General features: G+C 39.1%; 1 protein-coding gene across 1 annotated transcript in view; it reads right to left on the reverse strand.

Moving 5' to 3' along the window:
* WNK2 (WNK lysine deficient protein kinase 2) overlaps window positions 1-17,809 on the reverse strand; it is a 141,899-nt gene that overhangs the window by 82,112 nt on the left and 41,978 nt on the right. The window contains exons 3-4 of the mRNA XM_084839976.1: window positions 5,133-5,305; window positions 3,971-4,191 (exon numbers count right to left, since the gene is read on the reverse strand). Coding sequence (XP_084696102.1) covers window positions 3,971-4,191; window positions 5,133-5,305 — 394 coding nt within the window. The remainder of the gene's footprint in view (window positions 1-3,970; window positions 4,192-5,132; window positions 5,306-17,809) is intronic.

Genomic DNA, 17,809 nt, shown 5'->3' on the forward strand with positions numbered 1-17,809 from the left:
GGCTGTCCATGACAGCAATCACATTACACTGTAGTTATGTCATTCTGATGCAGTGATGTAGCACCATCCCCCTTGCTCATCGGATAAATAAACTCAGGACCACTGCAAAAACTATATACTATTGACTGACACAAATATGAGCCAATGTGAAAAAAGGGATACTTTCATTATTGTTTCAACATTTGCAAGTCATTTACAAGCTGTGCATAAATTTCCTTTATATACAAAGAAGGAAAACCACAAAGGGAACAAAAATCATGGCAGTGCAGAATAAAATCCATTCATAAAGTTAAGAGGGGCTTGGTAATGTAGACACAACAGTTTTGTCAAAAGGCAGTTAACAGAATAACATCCTCTCCCTTGGAGGCAAATGATCCAGCGACAGTAGTAAAGTATCCATAAAGAAGTTCCAGGACATGGCAATACAAAGCTTATTTGGCAAATTGTAAAAGTGATGCAAATATCTCTAGCACATGGATGGAGCTGGGTAAGTCAGTCTATAGTACTTTGACTAATGTTGTAATAAACAAAAGTGGCTGTGCATACAATTTTCTTTTATAAAAAGATAGATGTGCACACACATGAAATAGACTTTAAAACACTTTTCAGGTATCAATTCTTTTTTTATATATATAAGACCTTAGAAAAGAGATGAGAAATATTTTTTATTTTCCCAGGCATTTTATCATTTTAGCTTTCTAGACTTTTAGCTTTGCTGTTTTAAATCTGTATTTTAAATTCCTGCACTGCTGCTAGGTTTTATTGTGGTTGTATTGTCATATTGTGGTTTTAATGTTCTATAATTTTAAATTGTTTTATTGTGTGCTGTTTGGTTTTAATTTTTGTGGCCCGCCCAGAGAGCTTTGGCTATTGGGCAGTATAGAAATGAAAAGGGGGGAAAACCCCCCCTCTGCAATATGGAAGTATTACCTCAAAGAAAGAAAACTGCTCCTAAGAAAACTTACCGAGAAGACAATACAACAGGAATCCTTGCTTTTTTGTTGCTTTGATTAAGAATTATTTTGTAATAATTATTTACCTAATTACTGAACTTCTAAAAAACCTTCATCACAATGCATTATTAAAAAAGACAAGCAACTTTAGAATGCTTTAAAATGTATACAATTTATAGGGCTCAGTTTTAGTATTATCCCATATTCTAACAGCATAACCCTTTTCCACTGAGAAGTAAACCCTATTGATTTCAATAGAACTTACTTCCAGGTAATTGCGTATAGGACTGTAACCTTAGGAAACCTTTACCTTAGTATTCAGAAGGAAGGAACTAAAGTGGGGTGGGCAACTTGTGAACCTCCAGATGTCCTGACCTACAACTCCCATCAACACTAACCATCAGCTCTGTTAGCTAGCACTGATGGGAGTTGTAGGCCAAAACATCTGGGAGGGCCACAAGTTGCCCACCCCTGCTCTAAAGCCTCCCTAGGGCAATTTCTCACAACCTCTATACGGGGATCCACTATACATTTTGAGAACCTTGACACTGACCCAGATAAAGTTAGTCAGACTTAAATCTCTTCCTCAAACCTAAAGAGGTATCTTGCCCTGGGACTCCAGACAAACACCAAAGTCCACCCACCCCACTCCACCCCAACATCTGAGGGTGCCAGAACAGAGCAACTCACACAGGTAAGCAGTGGAAGAGGGCAGCCACACTAGGAAGTGCAACTTCTGCTATGTCTTCCCCTTCCCTTTTGTTATACGTGATTACTGTGCCTTGTCTGAACGTCATTGCTCTAACACTCTTTCCCTGCCCCTAAAGCATGGAGCAGTGTCCTCTGCACATGACTCATCCCAACATGCAGGTAAGCTCTCTAATAGCAAAGACCAGGCACTCCACTCCAACCACTGTTACTGCTGGCTGGACACTCATGAGCACTTTTGCCTTGCAGGATCACAGCCCAGACATACGGCGCAGACCGAGCTGTACCCACACACAAAGACCCAGTTTGGACATCATGACTATGGGTTAAACAATGCTGCCTCCTGTGCACTCATTGCTTCTGGTTTGCATACATGGTAAAGAACGCAGGAATGCTCCATTCCTGGGTTTTTGTTGTCATGTGCAAACCCAGAACTCTAGGTTGTTTAAGCTTGTTAAAACCTAGAGTTTTAATCCGACAATCCTGGATTGTTTAGAAAGCCAGATATAAAGTGGGAGTGCCGAGAGCATAGGAGAGAGCTCACGCACTTGCTTCTGCTATACGCTAGCAATTCATGGGTCACAGAGCTGCAATATAATCCCCAAGCGGGGAGCGATACGTATACTCATAGTCACTGCAGTCTCCCACTCCTCTTCATGGGGCAGAGGAGGCTGACACTTGAATACTGAGCATTCAGGTGGCACCACCTACTCTTCTCCTGCACTTCCTGTTCTCTCTCCCTCCCTCAAAAACACCAAGTTCAGGAACCATGTGCTTCAGCTGCTGAACATTGTTCTTTGACTGTGTCTCCCCTCACTCTCCACAGGCCTTTTCCAAAGTGGCCCCACACGTCTGTAATGCTTTGCCATCAGGGGGCTGCCACGCCTCATCGTTCCTGATGATTTATCAGACTGTTTTGGTCTATAGCTGCAGTTGTGTTGCAGGTTTTGTCTTATGCTGGTCTTTGTTGTTGTTTTCAAATGTTTGCTGTTTTTATTATCACATTGGGGTGGGAGTTATTTGAATGTTATTGTTGTAAGCCACCAGGGGAGGGATCCTGCCTTGAAAGGCAGCCTAGAAATAAATAAATAAATCTCCCACAGATACAGGATCCATACCAGTTTAAGGAAGATTCAACAAGAATTGCAATTGAATCTTCCTTAAACACTGGCAATGGGATTGCATCCTCACCACACCTGGAGAAGCAGGCTAGTTAGGGGTGCACGACAGGCCATGTGGCACACACAGCTCTCTCCTCCAAGAAAGTAGAATGGCCGGGAGCAGCAGGCTCAGGAGGAACAGCTGGCAGGCTACCACTGCTGCCCACTCTCAGCACCTGCCACCTGAGGCAGTTGCTTCACTCTGCCTAATGGTAGGGCCAGCCCTGGCAATTGTTATATTCATACCTCCCATCTCTTCCTTCTAATGCAGTAAAATATATGAGATCCTTCACCATTATCTATTATTTATAAAATTATTTAAATGTTTCTCCCATCACTGCAAAATATATGTAGGCATAAACAATAGCAAAGAAAGAAAAAGAAATATAGGACGACATGACATTTTGGGTGCTTTTATCATCCTGCCTCATGGAATTTTACCAGGGAATGTTGTCTTCCACTTGTACTCTCCCATGTTTTCCCACAGCTTTTCCTGTCTTTTTTCTTAGCACAGAAAATCCATTAAGGACAAAAAAGACAGAATGGCTGTACAATGTCTACTAATTAGTAACACTAGGAGCCTTCCATCTGGAAGCACCTTTGGCTGACTGAATTAATTAAATGTCTGCCATTTCTGAAGATTATAAAACTTTTTGGAAAATAATTTATATCAAAAATAATCTAGACTGGCCAAGAATTTGATGCCAAGATATTAAATAAATTATACTACAAAGGGAAATCATCAGGGTACAAGAGTGGTCACTAATATTAAGACCATGGATCTCTGCTTTATCTTCATTACATTTATAACCTGAGGCTTGCCCAAAATCTTTAACTGTCCGCTATAGTTCTTTAATTAGATTAGAAATCTTAATAGCTACATTGCCAGCATACAGAAACAACTTATCTGTAAAGTTGCCATCCTTTGTAAATGTTAATTTTATTTTATCTATTTTTGTGTGTGTAGGATATTTAACAGGTTACTACGTGAGTTAGGAAAAAAGTTACCATTGCAGTTTGAAGATATTTTTTTAGAAGTTTTAAGCCACGGATTTATTACTTCAACATAATTTCCACAGAAATCATGAAATGTGTTAGCTTTTTATTTTGAGGGTCCATTATTGCTTATCTATGTTATAAAAGGCTTACCTATTACACTTTTGGCAAATGAAGCTCTTTTGAGAGTTGCCAGACCTAAGTCTCCTATCTTCACAGATCCAGTTGGTCCAGTTATAAAAATATTGTCACATTTTAAGTCTCTGTGAATGATTGGTGGCGTTCTAGTGTGCAAGAAAAGGAGACCCTTCAGGATTTGCCGGCACCAGCTACGAAGGACTTTTGGTTTCATCACTTTAAATCTCTTCAAATACCTGAAGTAAAAACAGACCGAATGGAATAAAATTAATCCTATATCCAGAATTTCAGACAACAAAATAATGGTGAAATTAAACATTTAATAATATTATGAAATTTGTATAACTTCATATGGTGAAAGTTAATATTCATCTCAAGCTAATTTAGAGTTATAAGACAGTAGTCATACCATGGATGATCAATGCTAAACCAATTTATTCAGAGCCTAAAATACTAAAAGCCATCAATTCAAATTCCATGGAGCTCCTGCACTGCTCCATGTATGCTTTGAGATTCCATATAAGAATCAGGAGAAAAATCATTTTTAGATAAAATATTTGCAGAACTATATATTGGCTGCTTGTCTATGGTATAGTCCATACTATAATTTTATTGATGTCATATCTGATATTAACTCAAAATCAAGTAATTAAGAAGTAATGCTATGCATTTGAAATGTACAGTCAAGTATTCATATACTGGGGCGAAATATCCACAGTATTTTTGTGAGCAATGAAAAGTTTGTTCTGCTGATGCCATCATCATGCTTAACAAGATTATCAGCACTATAAACTATTAATTAGTAAGATTCAGATTAATAAAACACATCAGTTTGTTTTCAATGAGCCAAATGCTTCTTTCACTCCTCTCTCATCAGTGGAGGATTACTGTATTGCGTCTTAATAACAGACTGTGTGAAAGATGAACCAGTTGATTGAAAATGTCTTGTGCAAAAGGGGGAAGCAGAAGGGGGAAGAGAAAATAAGCACAGAACTGCTGGTTCTTACATAAGTATACAACAGACTAAAAAGCCAGTCTTCAGCTCAATTAAATTCAGAGACAGACGAGCTACTATAAGGAAATGGGAGTTTGGTTCTTAACAATGGAAACTTCTCAGATGAAGCAAGTGCATTTTCTAGTTAAATAGCTATGCGCTGCATAATTGTCTAATACGTACGTTTTCAGGGTTCCAGAAGTCATCAGTTCTGTAACCAGCACAATACACTTCTTTCCTTTTAAACACGATTCCCAAAAGTCATAAAACCTAACAATGTTCGGGTGCTGAAGACCTTTCAACATCTCTGCTTCTTCTTTAAACCTCTGCCTTTCCACTTTCGTCAGCTTTCGGTCCTGCAGTTCAGAAGATATTGCTTCTTAATAGATAGATATTGCTTCTGAACTTGAGAAAATTAGCTTGGATCCAAAGATCCCATTATAGTAGTGGAAGATACTTTCCATTACATAGGGGTAAGGAGGAGGAAGGGGGCCACCAATTTTATTCTTACATGCCCCGTGCCTTCCAAAAAGCTGCTCTGGGGGTTGTACTGGCCCTCTGGATTTGGCTTTCAGGGTGCATGAGGATGCAGATGGGATGAAAAATCAGCAACACCCCCTGTGCAAGTGGAAGTACCTTTCACTTACACAATGGGATCTTTGGAACTCTAAGCCATTATCTTCACCATCTACAAATCAGGTAAAAAGAAGTTAATGCAAATATTTCTATAAAAGTCAACCATGATTACAAGCCTCCCGGCTTAATACAAGAGCAAAGACCTGAATAATATGAATAAAAATGACTATCGAAAGACTCTGATTCCTAATCTAGTCAAAACTAACATAGCAACATCTAAACTAACTGCAAAGGCAAATATTTATAATAATGAAACAAACACCTGATATTTTACAGTTTCTCAACTAGCATAACAACATATGATTAACAGGGATACTAGCTTTATTAGCTTCAAAGAACTAAAGTATATCACTAAAATATGTCCCTACGGGCCACCTCTATGTCTCCTCTTAATATTTTCTGTCTCAGACCTCTGCCTGGATACAATGGGAAATATTTAAATCTGGCATGCATCACCAGTGCCTTATCTTGCTCTGCCCCAATCCTAGGTTTGTTTGTTTTTAGTATATTTTATAACATGGTTCAATACCCCTTCTCCCCATTATATAGTTTCATATGCACAGGTCTCTCTCTCTCTCATCATACTAATTAAAAGTATGGGACAAGACTGGCATGCAAAGTTTTCTGGCTTCCTTCTCAAGTTTAGTTTATTCATCATGTCCCAGTAACATATAACTCTACTAAAAATTTAACATGTTCATTGAAAGTCATGGACATTTAATCTATATTGTAATACATCTGTGGAATGATGGCACAGAATGGTTAAGTTGGCATGACGGTACACAGTTTTATGAATATTCCTGCTGCTCAGAAATCAAGCTGTCAGAATGTTTGTAGTTATTTCTGTGAGGAAAAGAAAAATTGTTCATTTGGCTGGCATAAACACTGCATGGGCTCTAGGGACAGGTGTATTCTCTTTTTTTAGGAAGGCTGAGAAGTGGCAAGAAGTCACAGGAGGTAGTGAAGCTATGTGGCAGGGAACCTAGAAACAAAGTGAAAAAGAGGAAACTAATGGAACGGTAAATAAAGGAGAAAGATGTTTGAGGGAAAGGGCAGAAGAAAGGGAACCAAGGCCACACAGGAGAAAACAAAAAAAGGGGTAGTTCAGATTAAACCTTCCAGGTAGTTTCTATTGTTATTGAAGCACTATGACCTGCAACCAAGATGTAGTGCTGACTATGGTGGGGGTGGAATTTCACATATTGATTTGCACTATCCAGATAATTCTCTGGCTACAGGCTTCTACGCTTTAACTAATGTTAATGGTATTGTGGAATGGATATTTATTGTTTTGTGGGGGGGGGGGTTGCTATGTTCTTTTTGTTTTTTTACCTTTCTTCCATTTGTTTCTGTTATAATTGCAAATAGAAAAAAAGAAAACAATGGTTGATTTCTTCAGCTAAACATTGAGATTATTCTTTTGGATAAGTATTTAGACTAATATCATCTCAATATGCCAAATCCTATTAAAAGACAGAGGTGTAACAGATATTTTAAGACCTTTGACAGATCTATGAGAAACTTTGAAAGACAGACCTTTTATCTTACCACCAATATAGTCAGCTACTCAGAATGCCTATACAAAAATATCTATGCAGTGAATTTTTCATTGCTTTATATCTCACAGGAGGATATACAAAGCATCTCCTATCACCAGTAGTGTGAAAAGCTCATAAGCTAAAGAGTCTTCATGTGGCTCAAAGTGTGCTACCAGTATATTATCAAGGGTTTTTGAAGACTACAAGCCTGAGCTGAAACTTGGTAGCTGTTATAATTTTGCTGGCAGGGTGTGGGGGGAAGGTCTCTCCATTTCTCAAAGGTTACTGAGCATGATGGTCCAAAATGTGGCACCACTGCTACTATGCAATGTTTATTTTTCTGTAGGTTTCCACAAGCAAAATTGGACCAGCAATTCAAGCCAGGGTTGCCTAGAGCAACCGTGGCAACCTCCTCAATCAAGGCAGCTGTTTGCATCTTGGGGGGCATGGCTCTTGTAATGAGTCAAAGTTAGATTGCTGCAGTTTGTGCTCACAGCATCATTAGTCATGACAGGATCTCATCAAGCACAGTAATTTCAGTCAGTAACAAGGCACCCTTGCTGCTCCTTTTCTAAATAACATAAAGATTCTGACAATGCGACAGAACTCGATGCACTCAGAAAAGTCTGACAGTGTCAGGATTGATTCTGAGTGCAGGGAGATAGTAAGCAGCTCAGATTCAGAAGAGGAACAGCCAGAACCGGGGGATGAATTTTCCCAAGCCAGTTCAGATATGGGTAGGCATGCTTCTCAGGTTACTAACTACCAGATGGCTGGGCCTGAAGCCCCCCCCCCCCTTGCCCCCTTCTGTGAGAAGCCGGGACGAGGAGGAGGAGAGTGGGGGCTGTGACTTAAGAGATGCTAGACTACAGCGGAGGGCTAAGAAGGAAACATCGGGCGGAGCTCAGATGGTCGATCCAGTTAGCTATATGCGAGAGGCGACACAGGGAAGCATCACTGGAAGGGCGGGACATCCCTCTCTAGGTTAGTCTAGCCAACAAGCTTCACTTCAAACTGTAGGCAACATCGATGTTCCCATTTGAATCCCCTCGAGGCATTCCTTTGTAGCCTGAGAGTCTTCAAGGATTTGCATCAGTAATGAGCATGTTGATCATGAATTAAAGGCCTGAGACTGAAGCCTCTCTATTTGTGTGTGTGAGTGCTTAAGGAAAGAGGGGGCCCAAGGGAAAAGTGACAGACCCTTTCAAGCTCTTCTCCCTGCCCCCATTATGTTTCTTTTTAGTTTAAGCCATGTTGATTAAATCAGTTCCCCACGCACTTATTCAAAGAGAAGCTGAAGCAATTCCCATGTATGAGAAGTGAAGGCATGGTGGAAGTAAGCAGTGTTGGAAGAGAACCGGGACAATAAAATAAGCCATTTAGTATATATGACACTGTAACACTTACCCTGAGTTTTCTCTTAAAAGTTACTTGCACATTTTTTGTGATCTTTGAGTTGGCCTAATAAAGGTATCACACTATATTGGGGTAGGCAAACGTTTTGGGCTGTGGGCACATCTGGCAATTTGATAAACTGTCCTGGGCACCACCACAAAATGGCTACCATGGGAGATGTGTCAAAGGACAAGTAAGGACAAGTAACCTGCCCAAAAGACTGAGTACAAGAAAGTAATGTGGTCGGAGCCCCAACACACTAAACAACTCCTTCCAACCCATTCTTTTCAGCACCAACGGAAACTTATTTCACAGCAAACCCAGCTGCTGGTGAGAAAATGTGTTAATTAAAAAAACATAGGAGGGGTAGGGCACCGCGGTGGGCACCAAGGTGCTCAGGGGCAGATCAGTGCCCACAGGCCCCAGACTGCCCACCCCTGCACTACAGCGCTTGGAATTTTTCTTATGGCCGCCACGGCTGCCTCTGTTTTTCCTTAAAAGTTAGTACACAGCAGAACTTAAATGGCTGCAGGATCTACTGAAAACTCCGATAAGCTTTAGAAAAGTTATTCTATAAAGCTATAGCAAATGTTTAATAAAATGAATGATACATGAAGACTAGAAGAACATAATGAATCCTATATACCTCTACAAAATTGTTCTTTGATTGCATGTATGATATTTTGATATATGTTTATACACAAAAATCACCATCTCGTAACGTGCTATGCATCAGTAGCTAGGAACATTTTGAGAACTGCAAAAATCCATTTGATAAGTCTATGTGAGGGTAAATAAAGTGCTGTTTCAGGCTATGGTATCCCAGTCACAGAATGTATATTTATAGATTATTTCTGGCCTAAAGCCCTTGCCAAGCTTCATATTCAGATTGTACAAACACCCCAAGGGTGAATATGACACGGAAAGCTGGCCAAACTACAAGTCCTTTCTAAGAGGCTTAAGAGTTCAGCTCCTATGTGACACAAAGCAACTGCACCTAGTTGTGGTTTTTAGTTGAGAGCCTCACTAAAAAGAGCAAGCCACAACAACCACAAACAATAAGCCAACATGACCACAAATTATAGCCCTTGTGTTTTCAGTGTCTATTCACAAACCATGCAGATTGCATCAACAAATATTTTATACAGATAGTGGAGTCGTAAGCGACAAATATCAGTCAATTATTTTACATTTTAAATGTAAAGCCCAAAATTTTATGCTGCCACTTAGAAAAAAAAAACAAAGCCACAGCTAGGCCATTTCTTCAGTGACTGACACACCGAGGGAATGAGCAGTAGTGGACCATTCTGCACAAAACCTATGTGCATGCTTTAATTCAATTATTCCATTTTAACTTTTGCTAAACTCTGAACTTTTATTATATTGAGATCAAGCAAATGACTTGAAGAAGAAGAAGAGGAGGAGGAGGAGGAGGAGGAGGAGGAGGAGGAGGAGGAGGAGGAGGAATGGGAAACGTGAGGCTGAGAGGGAACAGTTGAGCTCAGGAAGGATCTATAGTAGTTTTCCCCAACCTGAATAGTCCAAAATGTGTTTGACTACAGCTCTTAAAATCTCTGACAATTGGTTATGCTGACTGATCAGAAATAGCCTGCTTGTCAATTAGGCTCAACAGTTCTATCAACTTTTGAAACACATACTACTTCATCCAGAACATTATTATTAGAATAATTTGTCCAGTACCGTTCCCAAGCAGCTGATTAAACTAGAATACTTGGACAAAGAGATAAATCAATTTCTAAATCATCCTAGGCAGTTGTAACTGCAGTCTACAGTTGTTAGTTTAGCTCAAAGGTGGCTGTAGCACTACTAGCAGGTTCTTTCAAAGACCCCTCTTTGCTTCCTAAAATATGTTTCAGTCCCAAACATTTTCAGAATATTGCGTGTGGGATTCAGCTCCAGATACTGCCTCTTTTTATTGTGCAATAGTTCTCAACTCAAAAGGTGAGCAAAAACCTGGCTATATTACCCACCCAACATGCTAAATGTAGTCATTGCAGTAATAGCCTCTGCTCAGTATGAAGGGACCCACAGTTTCAGACATTAGTTGCATGTGTTTGGCTGAGGAGCCAATGGAGCAAACCCACCATCGATGAGATTGTGACTAGATGACTCCAATTCAAAATCCCCTGACCCCAAATGTTATATTATTCATTTCCAATTATATTAAAGTCCTTTGTACTTGGGCTAGTCTGGACTGCTGAATTCTTCAGCATAATTGTGCACATGACCCTGTGAATAAAGGTTAGCATAAACTGGGCTAGCACAAACATGAGCCAACAGCCATTTCCAAAATCACGGCTATGCTTTTTCAGGAGTCTTTTTGATAAACCGTGTACCCACATTCATCATTAGGTAGAAGCATTTCACACTGTAAATCAGTCCATTGCTTCTAAGTTCTAGCACAATAGACCAATTTTTTCCTGTGCTTAAAAGATGTCCAGGGGCTGTTAATCAACTGCTCTGCCAACTACAATTTATTGAACAACAGAACAGTTAGACTGAATTTCTACTGTTTTGTAGAACAGTACAGCTTTAAAATGCCATATAGATTTGTACTCAAACATTACAAGAAGAAAAAAATCCTTGCATAACATCTTTCAATGAGAACAGAAATGTTATGTAAATTGTTACATTTCTCATCCCCTTATAAGGAAGGACAGCCTTTCAGCTTTTAGCCAGAGCTAAAAGGGACACAAAATCTTGGAACTGAGAGATGCACCATATAAATTCTTTTAAAATAAATTAAAGCCTTTCATTACTAGCACAGACAGCCAATGGGCCTAAAATAAACGTTAACCTTTAAAAGTTCAACTTGTGTTGCAAGAGAAAAACAAATAAAACCATTTAAACAGAATAAATTTAGCAACGTTGGGCAAGAGAGTTGCTTACTTGAGACCTTTTATAGAGGGAAATGATAAAAGACTGTAACTTCTTGCTTTGTTACACCACAGCTACTAACAATTCGGTACACTGCAAAAAGCTTTATCTTTGTTTTTTTTTAATGGGAAAAAATAAACCAAGTTATACATAAATACAGATATAAACTCCTAAGGAAACATAGGTGGTTCTATTTCAACATGTTCAATCAATGAACCTTAGAAAATAAACAAATATGGGTTGTATCCAGCTGTGTCTGTCTACCAGAACAGATACCACTGACAGAACAGATTCCCCTCCTCCCTGCAGCTCTCCACACACCCGCAAATCTGCTCCAGAGGCTTGGGGAAGTCCCTTGTAGTTGTAACATATGTTTATTGCTGTTGTTTAGATTTTATAACTGCCATTATTAAACACCAATTGTATTCAATATTTTTTCATATGTCTATATTCTAATATGTTTCTGTAAGTTTATTAAAATGAAATAAAGAAAAAGTTATTTCATACTATAAACGAATGCACACACACCTATGTTAAATTAGAACTATTTATTCTCCAACCACATAATGGACTAATCCATTCAGAAACTTGGGCATAAGATGACTTAATACTGCACTCTCAGTAAAAACAGGTGAATATTCTGATGAAAAGGAAGAACAGGTCATCTGAGAGGGATTTTATATGCAAGCATGAAAATTTCTATTTCAGATACCAGAAAACTTGCCCTTCACCTTGCTGAGAGTCATAGGTAACGTATTCTCACTGCATGCCCCAAACATAATTGTGGTTTGTGCATTGTCTTGAAGATTATAACTGTTTGACCGTATACAAGGAAACAAACAACAATTCTTGTTTTCATGTCAAAGTTTACTTATGCAGTGAAGTTTTCCCAACTAAGATAAACAATAAATTAGCAAAATACTGTAACTTTTTAATGTTAGAGTTGGCCTTGGCCAGAGGTCATTTCTTCTGTATTATATAATCAAAATCATGATTTATAGAATTACATACACCAGGAATCACATTAGGAAATTGCTTCTTGGGGTGGGGTGGAAATCTTATTCAGAACAAAATTACTTCTGTTACGGAAGTTTGATTAATCACTTCATCATTTGATTTATCACCAATTATTAATTGGTCAAAGTCATTAATGCCAATTGGAGATAGGATATACTCTAGTGTATTAGCCAATTGGCAATTTTGATGGTGCCCAGAGTATTACTTACTTGGGAATAATTACCCCTAGAGATATATCTCAAATGATTAGCTTAAATTTAAATATGTTGATTAATGATACTGCATGAGCTATAGATAGATGGGCATCTTTAAAGTTGAGTTTATGGGGTAAGGTTAATACACTTAAGATGAAAACTATACCTCACATTATTTATGTTATATGTGTGATCCCTATACTTATACCTGGCAAATACTGTATTTCCAAAAACGTAATGCTTTGTTTCGTAAATTCTTTTGGGGTTCCTTTCCACCAAGAATATCTTTGAAAATCCAATTAACGAAGGCAGGTTTGGTTTTCTGGATCTAGCTACATACCATCAGCCTTATTTGCTGACCTGTACTAAATGTTGGTCTTTTCCACTCAGATTTGATTTTCCACCTTGGTCAGTGTTGGAATCTTCTTGTCTAGAGCCTCTCTTTCAGTGGATGGCATTAGGTTCTCGGTACATTAAGGCAGACAGAGCTCCTCCCACAATTATGATAGTCAGAGATGTGTGGCGTATAATGTCACGCCAATTACACTTTGGCCCATTTTCCCATGCCAAATTGACTTTATGGGGAAATCCAGATTTAAGAATTGGAAAGAAAATGTTTTCATGGTAGACCTGGACAGATAAAAGAATCTTTACCCTGGATCAATTAGTGGGTGTTGATGATGAGTTTTTGCTATTCACAACATTGTGAGATAAATTTGGTTTGCCTGCTACAGCAAAATGGCAGTATTTGCAGTTGAAACATTTGTTAGTATCTAGATTTGGTCCTGCTGCTTTTACTGCTTTGGACTCTCCTTCATTACTGGAAACACTCTGTGAAGCTGACCAGATATATCGGCCTACGATTCATGTTTATAAATACTTATTATCAATGAACAAATATGATACATGTGGTTTACAGCAGAAATGGAATTGGAAAGTCCTGCTTTGTTTAATCAATGGACCGCCGTTTTGGTGTCTATATCTCTATGGATATCTCTATGGATCGTCGGTTACATCTTATTCAGCAAAAACTTTTGTTTCGGGTCTACTGGATGCCACAATATCTCTTTAATAAAGGCTTGTCAAATTTGGCTACTTGTTCAAGGTGTAATGTAGTCAATGCTTCTCTTATTCATAAGTTTTGAAAATGTCTAGTAGTTGCCTCCTTTTGGGAGGAAGTTACTATACTGATAAATTTTGTATTGAAAAGCTCTTTTATATGTACTGAAGTAAACGTTCTCTTAAATTACTTACCTGTGATACATGGTCAATGTAAGTGGATCTTTTGCGCAGTTATGGTTGCTAAAAGACTGATATTATGATACTGGAAGGATAAAAGCTCACCACTGTAATGCAGTGGATGTATATAGGCATAACTTGCAAATGGACTTATTGACTACTGTAATGCACTCTACGTGGGGTTACCCTTGAAGACGGTTCGGAAGCTGCAGCTGGTACAGAACGCGGCGGCTCGCCTGATTAAAGGCAGCCGCTGGAGAGATCACATCACTCCAGTGCTGAAGGAGTTGCACTGGTTACCAGTTGTTTTCCGGGCCAAATTCAAGGTGTAGGTTTTGATCTTTAAAACCCTCTTTGGTTCCAGCCCAGCCTATCTTAAAGAGCGCCTCCAGCAACACCAGACAGGCCGCTTAACAAGATCAGCCTTGGATGGCCTTCTCTCTGTCCCATCAGCCAGGACAGCTAGACTGGTGAGGACAAGGGAGAGGGCCTTTTCTGTGGTGGCCCCCACTCTGTGGAACTCCCTCCCTAGGGAACTCCGCCATCCCCCTCTTTAATGAGCTTCCGCCGTGCATTAAAATCGTGGTTGTTCAGGCAGGCATTTGGGGTGGGTTAGGGTATTTTAGAAAATGTTTGTATTGTAGAATTTTATTGTTTTAAACTGTTTTATTATATGCTTTGTACATCGCCCAGAGTGGCTGGGTGACCAGCCAGATGGGCGATTAATAAATAAATTAAATAAATAAATAAATAAAATATTTGGATATCTGGTCTGCTTTTACTGAAGTTTATGTGTAATCTATTTTTCCTCTTTTTTCTTTCTAGAATATTGTAATATTCGAAACTGAGGATTTTAGAATATGTTATATTTTTATTTTTTGTGTTTATGTTTCTTTGTTTTGTTTGGTTAAAATTCACAATAAAATTGATTAAAAATCAAATAAAATATGCTTTCTGTCCAGACTTTCTTCTACTACCAGCTTGTCAAAATTAGACTGTTCGTGTTTGCTTGGCAACGTTCCATAGCTTTTCAAAATAGTACCTGTTTTATAACAAAACCCATCTTGCACTCAAGAAGCCAAAGTTCATCTTACCTGCTCTGACCCAGATTGAACTTAAAAGTATTCCCAGAGGCCAATGCCGAGTTTGACCCACATTCCTCCACCCTGGAATAGTTTGCTCACATGCACTGCCAACAAATTTGGAGAGCCTGTGAACTCACTGGTAGTGTCACTGCTAGAAATAACTCCTTGTGAGGTGGTCTGCCATGGTGGGAACGAGAAAGCTGCACGTGCTTTAGTGATTTCCAAACATTTATTTGCTTTCACTAACCAGGCAACATCCCTGCACCTGCTATTGTAGGACAGCACAGTCTTCTATCCTGATCCATAGAGCTTCAACAGCAACAGCAACAACAACAACAGGGATTCATGCCAAAATCCTTCTCCATATGGGTTACATCCAAGGTCAAGCGATCAGATTTCCACTCATGCAACAGACCTTTCCTATCATTTCCTCCCTCTGCAGCCCACCACATGCCTCATACATCTGCTCTGGAGGGTCTCTCAAATTTCTAGGTCAGATGGGGGGGTGCAAGAGGAGGGGAATATGCTCCAACAGGGGATGTTGTTCCATTAGCAAATGGATCATGGACACAACTGGATTTCACTGAAGGATCCCAGAATAATGATCTTTCCCTTGAAGACTCCTTTGGAACATAGAAAAACATACAACTCTGGACAGGTTTTCTCCTCAGAAAATATTACTAAAGGTTCAAAAGCTGAAACCAATATTGTATTTTGTAGAATATCTAGGGTGGTAACTGACTAGTGTCCGTCTGCTAAGAGAAGGTATCTGTCAGTGGAACAGGGAGGGGGACAATTTTTGACAATTCCCTCTCTTCTCTGCAGCCCCTTGCACTCCTTCAAGTCTGCTCTGAAAGTTCCCCCATTGCAGCCAATTACATCACGTAATCCCACCAATGCCAATGGCGTAACATGTAACTAGGTGAAGGATTGTGACAAGGCTTCTTCATCACCATCAACTCATAGTTAGCCAGTTCAAAAGAAGCGTTGACTAGCCCACAGGGATTGATTGCAATGGTTACATTTAATTGCAGCTCTTTAGTATGCCAGTATAATTTGGTCACGCAGAATCTCTGTTAACTCATTTCAACTCCCTTTGCCGTAATATTTATGCTATCCCCATGAAGACGTCACATTGCCAAAAAGACATACAGAAAGTGATATTTTGCAAGCATGTCTGTACAGAAGATTAACAGGCATTGTAAAAATGTTAGCTTTTTTTTTTTTACTATCAAAGCCAGTTAGCTGCAAAGTGTAAAATGCTTTAGATATTAGTGCAAGTTTTAAAGGGGAATGAAGTAGGGTCCATTTAGAGTTTTACAATTGTTTTTGAAAGAAAATAATGTGGTAAAGAGTGGGTATTCACAAAGGAGCACAGGACATATGATGTATTCATCTAGAATCTGATGAGACATTGAGAATCAGAACATGGAAGAAGGAAACGCAAATCTACTAAGTCTCCAATTTACATTTTTAATGTTAAAAATTAATGAAATTTAGATATAATGCAACCTTCCTCAAACTGATGCCCTCCAAATGTGAAACAAATACATATACCAATGCTGTCTGGGGATGATGGAAGTTGTGGCACAACACATCTGGATAGCACCAGGTTGCGGAAGGCTAATGTATAATGAAAGTTATTTTAAAATTCGACTAAAAGCTATTTTAGAATACTCAGATGATCAATAACAGAAATGACAAATTTGATGTGATCTGGAGGAAACACATCTTAGGCCTTGGTTGGGGATCATGATAAAAATTATTATTTTTATTTATTTTATTTTAAAACATTTATACCTTGCTTACTGAGGCATACTCTTACCTGAGTTCACTTCAATGTGAGTAGAAGCCTCCGTGCGACCAAAAACCCTGCTTCATCAGGGTTTGCGGCAGGAAGGCTGCCATTTGCATTTAAATGAATGTGAGTGGAAGCCCTCTTCAGGCCTCCCTCCTCAACACAGGCCAGTCAAAAACTGAGAGGGACCACACACACAGCCCCTTGCCCTTTACATGCATCAACATCCCCTGTTTGGGCAGAAAGGTTGAATAGGGATTTAGTGTCACCATAATGTTCTCCACCTATTTTATATGATTGTTTATGGTTAGTAAGCCAAACAGCAGAACATCAGATACACCCTTATTTGGCTTAACTCCACCATCTGCTTTTATGAATAAAGAGACAATTAAAACTGATGCTGACAGCAAATTATTCTCCAGAGAAATACAGTGTGGGAATGATTTATGCATTTGTTAAATGCTGGCATACACATTCTCTGATTACACAAGAGTCACAGAAGCCTATTTTTGGTTAAAGAAACAATGTCAAGGTTCAGTGGTCAAAATTTGTCCTCTCTTGACAAGCAGGCATGACTGCAGAGTCTTTCATTTGGCTGGCATCTTAACAAACCAATGTTCTGCATATCACAAGCATTTAGAAGAAAAATCAGGAAGGACTTGTAAGGTAGGAATTAGTACATGAAGTGGTGAAACATGCCCTCCCACTACCGCCGTATTTGTTGTTTTTCATATTTTGGATATGTCACACAACACATATAACACCTGACAAGTATGTTTATATGCACTGACAACCAAGAGAGCAACAACCTCATAAATAATGAGCTAGCTTTACACATGCGGAGTTTTTGTTTTTATAACCTGGGAGTGATTCTACCAGTTGCATTCTGAACTTGTACAGTCTCAAGAGAACTCAGAAAATAACACATGGTGATTTTCTGAACACTTGGATCAGCTGAGAACAATGTGAACATAGGAGTTGGCGATGCTGCTGGTTTAAATAGAGTGGAGCCATAGGATAATAGGGTGTATGGTAGAGGGGCTGTTAACAGACAGCCAAG

Source organism: Heloderma suspectum, chromosome 2 (genome assembly GCF_057233095.1).
Source record: "Heloderma suspectum isolate Gila_16-S chromosome 2, 16-S_ref, whole genome shotgun sequence".
NCBI lineage: Eukaryota > Metazoa > Chordata > Lepidosauria > Squamata > Helodermatidae > Heloderma > Heloderma suspectum.